The sequence below is a fragment of the Symsagittifera roscoffensis genome, chromosome 1 (assembly GCF_963678635.1).
Source record: "Symsagittifera roscoffensis chromosome 1, txSymRosc1.1, whole genome shotgun sequence".
NCBI classification, from domain to species: domain Eukaryota; kingdom Metazoa; phylum Xenacoelomorpha; order Acoela; family Convolutidae; genus Symsagittifera; species Symsagittifera roscoffensis.
The window spans coordinates 31,744,802-31,751,266 of record NC_087062.1 but is presented as its reverse complement, the minus strand read 5'-3'; the positions used below and the strand labels follow the sequence as shown (position 1 = coordinate 31,751,266).

General features: G+C 35.9%; 2 protein-coding genes across 2 annotated transcripts in view; both read left to right on the top strand.

The window, feature by feature from the left end:
* The window catches only part of LOC134856788 (aldehyde dehydrogenase, mitochondrial-like), a 3,979-nt gene extending 3,897 nt beyond the window's left edge, over positions 1 to 82 (top strand). Inside the window, exon 6 of the mRNA XM_063873067.1 lies at positions 42 to 82. Within this exon, the coding sequence (XP_063729137.1) occupies positions 42 to 82 (41 nt within the window). The remainder of the gene's footprint in view (positions 1 to 41) is intronic.
* A 1,584-nt stretch (positions 83 to 1,666) lies between these two features.
* On the top strand, positions 1,667 to 4,206 carry LOC134856451 (uncharacterized). The gene is made up of 2 exons (XM_063872729.1): positions 1,667 to 2,386; positions 2,763 to 4,206. Exons 1-2 carry the CDS (start codon positions 2,119 to 2,121, stop codon positions 3,284 to 3,286), a joined length of 792 nt encoding a protein of 263 aa, XP_063728799.1. The 5' UTR covers positions 1,667 to 2,118; the 3' UTR covers positions 3,287 to 4,206.
* Positions 4,207 to 6,465: the final 2,259 nt, after the last annotated feature.

Sequence of the window (6,465 nt, the reverse complement as noted above, 5' to 3'; positions counted from 1 at the left end):
TGTTTTGTCTAATTTCTAATCTATTTTTGGTTGGTTTTAAGCTGTTAAGGTCTTATTCGAGACTTATGGTCGCACCAGATGAGTTATGACCGATGTGGTTCACTCATAGAGTAATTTCGGACAGGGTACACCGTCTGCTCGTCACGCTATCGTATTTTCGGCCGGATAGATTCGTGCAACTTCTTAGTCTAATACCGATCCTAATCTTACTCTTATACTTTCTAGTCTCAGGTTGTCTAACTAGTGTCTGCTAGGCTCAATAGATCTAGGGTATACTGGTTTATTGCGGCTGCTGAAGTTCTCTTGGAGAGGCAACTAATTTCTAAGTTAAATTCAAATCTCTCTGGTGCTGAAATTACAAGTAATTTCAGTACTTACAAATAAGTGGGTTATTAGTTAGATGGATTATGATTGGTTAATATTAAATTCTTTACAGTGGTAAAATATCCTATTTATCCAATCATAAAATGTAGTTTAGATCAGGTTCCAAATTGGATATTTTTTTATATTGTAGAAATGTTTTGTCGAAAACTGAGGCCGGTTTTAGCCCCTGCATCCTCCTACTAACAAGATATAAACCCATCATGCCCTGCAGGTTTTCTTGTATTATGGCGCTCAAATTAGCTGGAGATGGCACTAACGGGAAAGCAGGAAAGTGCCAATAATTGATATTTGAATTGAGAATTGAAACCTGATTATACAAAGAAGGGGCGGATATATTATTTTTTCTGGGGGCCGGATTTTCATTGGGAAACAATTCGAAATTGTTGATGACTTTTTTGAGTCAACCATATTAATTTTCGAGTTCTCTCAACTCTATTTTGACGCCGCCGGAATTTTTTGATAAAAACAGACCAAAAAATCCTTTCTTGAGCCTCTTTGAAAATTTTCGCGCTCCCCCCTCAAATTTAGTATATATTAGCCTCCAAGACGTCTTCAGAAATTTTCAGGGTGAATTGGCCGGGAATGGATCAAGTAAATTAGTAAAGATAATCAAAATAAAATGTTCACAAAATGGCACTTAGTAAATTAACAGCTCCAGATCCATTTTCGCGTGTCTCGCAGCAAAAAAAAAAAGCAATTAATTTATCTGCATGAATTGAGAACACTGTCTCATATAACAGAATTCGTGAAATCGTCTACATAATGTGCTGAACAGATTTTTCAGCGAATTATTTAAATAATTTGGGACCCTATGTGTGATGAAGGAGTCAAATCACTGAGGGGGTTCAAATTTGCATCCTCCCTTAAATCTACCCATGTTAGAAAGATCAATAGTTTTTGATTGTTGTAGTAGTTGATTGAGCAATTAGTGATTGATTAATCTTTATATCCGTCAGTTGCTCACGCTAATGCGAAAAAATATTCCCAGCACTTTTTGTGCAAATCCAATTAAAAATTCATTCCCGAGTATTCTGAAAATTATATAGTTAATGCAAAATTAGCGAAAGCCCTGCTATTTTGAAACTAGCATAGTGTCGCTGATATTCTCATACTTTTTGTATTTTGAGTCATTTTTCGTGCGAATTTTCATTTGAAGTTTTCTACATACGCCATAGCTCCGGCAGTATTTTTTGTCGTTAAAAACTATACAACTATAAAGGCAGAAAAAACAGCAACTAACAGTATCATTCGTATCTGAAATGGCTCTCACGTTCAATATTAAATATAGAGAGCACAGCAAAAACAACCACCATTTTGCTCAGCCAAAAACAATACGTTTTTGATACAATTGGTATCGTTTAAAAAAACCACTGCGCGCCTATCCGCCTGATAAATATGCTTTCAACTGAATAAAATTACCGTCGCAATGTATATGCTCAAAAATGGCAAATATTTGATTGAAACCAAATCTTACGTTTTTTGAGTGATTATACATATAAAACTAGCAATTATAAATTATTTTGTATGCGCTAGTTAATCACATCTTATACCATTTTTGTTTGGCTTTATTGTTTTTCAATTGAAGAAACGTCATTACAGAAAAAAAATATATAAATTGATTATAAATTGATATATTCCGAAAGTTACAACTAATTCGATTATACGGAGCAACAGTTTCCATAAAACTCAAACTACAATTGGGCAATTGCGCAATTCCGCAAGTGACCTTGAAAAATGGCCTCTGCGTCTGAAGGCGACGTGACCTTTGAGCTCCCTTCTCGAAGTTCAGATCGGGAAGGAGAGGGGGGAGTGTCGGCGAACAACGGACTTTATGGCAACATGGGGGGTGGGGACACGTTGATCAACAAGTTGCCACCAATGCTTGCAAAGAACTTTTGGTTCTTAGCGCTCGGGTGGCTGCTTCTGAATTCTCTGGCAATGCTTATCATTTTCTCGATTGCTGTGGCTGCTTTAAGACAGACTAACCATGTTCAAGATGAAGGTAGGTGATTTGAGCCGATCTAGCATATGAATGCCAGTTAGCTGCGATTGAATTTTTGCCTAATGCATGGAAATGATTTAAAAAAATTTGTTTTTAATCATTCAAATACCTAAGTGATGCGAGCGAAGTTGAAGTTGCCGGTGTTTTGACGTCGAAAACATGAAGGGGTTGGTAAAACCAGGCAGACAAAGTCCTCCAAAACTGCATCTTGGTTATGACACGAAAGACCATTTCGAATTCCCGCGCGGCACTTGTCAAAAACTTGCGGCGAATCATTTCCGCTTTGCGCTTTCGATAAAATCCAATAGTGTTTGACTCGTGCATCATCGCACTGTTTAATTTTTTTGGTTTTGAGTCATTTTGAATTCCCTTTTAGTCGGAAAAATAACAGAGGGAGAAATCCACTACTTGCAGAAATTAAACACGCGTTTGACTCACCTGGAAAACCCGAACTCCAATTGCGACGATGATTGGCTTCACTCAGCTTATCACACATGTTTCTACGTTGCTAAAGAGAAGAAAAACTACACGGCCGCTGTGACTCATTGCCAGTCTAAGGACTCGTCATTGGCGTTTCCCCGGGACGCCTTGGAACTCGCGATTCTTCGTGCACTGGCACCTTCGAACCATTCAGAGACGGAAACCGCGACGTTCCTCGGAATTCAAAGGGCTTCAGTAGCTGATGAATGGGCCTTTCAGAATGCAGCGATGTTTGACGTTAACCAGAGCACCCCGAACCTTTGGGATGTCGGGGAACCGACAGACGAAGGGAATTGCGCTGCGCTAGTTGTCGGCGACGCGCATCATAACAAAGTAGTCTCTCACGCCTGCTCCGAGTCAGGATTCTACATATGTGCCAAGAAAGCTGTAATGAAGGATATGCTCGAAGATGAACTGTAACTTTTTAAGTTGCTTCTAACTTTTGACTGACAGAAATTTCCATTCATCCTTAAACGTAAAAAAAAACAAGTCAAGCCTTAAAAACATAAATGAAAAATTACTTCAATTTAATACTTCAGCCCTTAAGTTTATCTGTCCCTTTTTATTATGCTGCCCTTATATTCCTGTTGCTTGATTGCTGTTAAAATCAGGGGCTCAATGAATACCCAAGCTATAACCTAAAATTTCAATTCCAGTACCCGGGTTGAGGTATTCGACTTGTATGTTTCGATCGAATTCGATCGCACACACGGGTGTTGTTCGACCCAATCCGTGGTCAAAAGCAGCCCTTTCGGTCGAACACAATTTCGAAACATAGTCGAAACATAGTCGACTACTATTTAGAGACATAGCCAAAAACAAAGACGAGAACGGATCTATTGAACAATCTCCCCCTTTCAGGAAGGAGGATTGTTAAATAGATTAAAGAGTTCGAATTTTTGGTCAAACAGAATGCAGCAAAATTAGAGTTCTCAATACAAAGCTCTTGTGGTAATTTACTGTTTTTATTTATGGGGATGGAGACTCTTTAGTAGATACCATAAGGGGTTTGTTAAGTAGATCATCGAACACAAAGTAGCACGTTAGGGCTGAACACACTTGCGCACAGTTTTCCTTCGGTCGAGTCCGTTGAAATCTAGCAAGTTTCGGTCGAAATGATCGAAACAAAGCACGTTTGATTCGAACACAATCTAACACATTTTTCCGTCCGTTGAGTCGGTCGAAACACAGCAAGTTTGGGTCGAGTCAGTCGAAACACAATTTGAACACCTCAGCCCGGGCAGCGTAAGCAATAACGCAAAGAAAAGCTGTCAAAAACAAATTGTTTTACACTATGGTTTTTATCCAGGGTCTTTTCAACGGTAAAACTCCTAGCCCAAAATCTAGATCCGACAAAACTAATCAAAAACTCACTTTAAAATTCATCGAACTTTTCCTGAAATACAGAAAGCCTAAAGAATGATCTATCAAACAGCTGCTCTTTGCTATCGACGAAATGTAACAAAGATAGCCGGTTTCTGAGCAAGTAACACACAATGAATAAAGAACTGCAGAAAAAGGGTAGTTTTTTGTGCATAGTGTGATGGCAGAATTATACTTAACGCATGGAAATGAATTTCGAAAAGTGAATAACAAACAAAAAGATGGAACAAGTAAATACAAAAAGTTTGCATAATAACTTGAATTGATTTTTGAAGAACTTTTTCAAAGTTCCTCTCCGTTTCGATAGTCGGAACTGAAAGCTTTGTTCATTCAAAGAAGCGGAATACTGTCGACGGTCAATTAAGTAAACCATTTTCATGTTTTTGCATGACATTTTCTTTTGGTTTCTGGGTCCTATTAAAACAATTGATGGATTTTAAATTGATAGTCAACTCAATAGAGTAGAAATGTTTATCCTTTACGCAAAAAAAAAACATTTCGCACATAGGAGTTTAGGAAAAACCGCAATTACACTCAAACTATTCTTCAGCTTTGGCTCTTAGAAAACAAAAAGTGGTGCCGTCCAATACTCATATATATATATGTATATATATATATATATATATATATATATATATATATATATATATATATTCTAGAAAACCGCATGATTCAGCAGTTAATATACAGTCCACAAAAGAATTGATTAAGTTTGATCAACTTAAAAACAAGATTGCCACAAATTACGAAAATAGTTTCTGATATTTTATGGACAGATGTTCCAATCGACTATAGAATGTGCAAACTTCCACAGCCAACTTTTCAAAAAAAATCTGTGAAAATATGTATCGAGTCAACCAATTTCATGTCAATGAACCTGTCATGACATTTCCATTTTTACAAATGTTATGAATCCCATGTCCAAAAAGCAATATTGTTTCTCCTGTTTTTTAGACTATTTCTCTGAACAATCATGAAGTTTCAAACAATACTGCTTTTGTATTAAGGCGAAAACCGCACTTTGTTCGATTGTCGGAACTAGTAGGTTTGAAAATATGTTTTTGAAAGTGAGATCATCAAGGAAACATGCAACAGATCTTGAAACGTTTATTTGTTATATTGAATATTCAACGAAAATTATGCGTGTAATTGAAACTTGGCTAGAAAAATCTGACGTTTTCTCAATTTTTCTAGTACAAAGATATTTATATATTGCGCAAACAGAAAGTGGAGGATCTGCTATGGAGGCGTCATATTTCACGTCAAAAATAATTACAACCTAATTATAAGTACAACAAAAAATGCGAACAAAAAATATTTCAATAATCAGGGCAAAGCTTTGAATGTTTCGACTACAATTAAAAGCCAATTGAATTGTTGTTTGGTAAAAAATTCGACAAAATGAAAAAAGCAAAAAAAAAATATTCCTCACACAATGTGTAACTTACAAATGCTTCACTTAGCGTCTCGTATTGTTTCAATAGGACTAAATTGCTTGCCTCAATTGAATATAATAACATATATAAGGAACAAAATAATCCGCCGATTATGAGTGCTATAAAAACGCAATAAATTGAGCGTTAGTTATCCTAAACTGACCAAGTTAGCAGTTTTCAAACCCGAACAGCAATAAAAAGGATAATAGTTAATAAAATGTTTTTGATGTTGTGCTCAAGACTACATTATCTTTCAGTTGGCACAAGAGATTCGTCAAAATTCCCAGTTTAAAACGTTGAAAATTGGCTGAATAAAAAATCCACCCAAGCATCATTATTCCCTTTCAATTTTTCAATTTTTCAATTATTCAATTTTTCTAGTACAAAGATTTTTATATATTGAGCCTCTGTTATTAAGGCGTCATTATATTTCACGTAAAGAATTTGTTTACCTTAACTATATTCACAAAAAAAATTTAAAAAAAGTCTATTTTAATAATCAGGGCAAAACCCTGAATGTTTCTGCTGATTTTTCCCTGAATTTTCTTGAAATTTTAGAACTACTAAACTGTTTTTTTTTGACAGAATAATCGATAAAGCAATTAAAAAATCCCACACACAATATGTAAATTAAAATTTGTTCATTTGGCGTCTGGTATTGTTTTATACGACCAAGTTGCTCACGTCGGTTGAATATGGAAAGCATTAATCCGCCATTTACGCGTTAGTTATCCCAATTTCGTTAAGTTTGCAGTTTTCAAACCATTGTAGCTTTTTAAA

Bases quoted from the DNA above. Each gene is read 5' to 3' on its own strand.
- LOC134856451 (XM_063872729.1), top strand. From the start codon at position 2,119: ATGGCCTCTGCGTCTGAAGGCGACGTGACCTTTGAGCTCCCTTCTCGA. The intron at 2,387-2,762 runs GTAGGTGATTTG...ATTCCCTTTTAG, and splicing joins TAACCATGTTCAAGATGAAG to TCGGAAAAATAACAGAGGGA.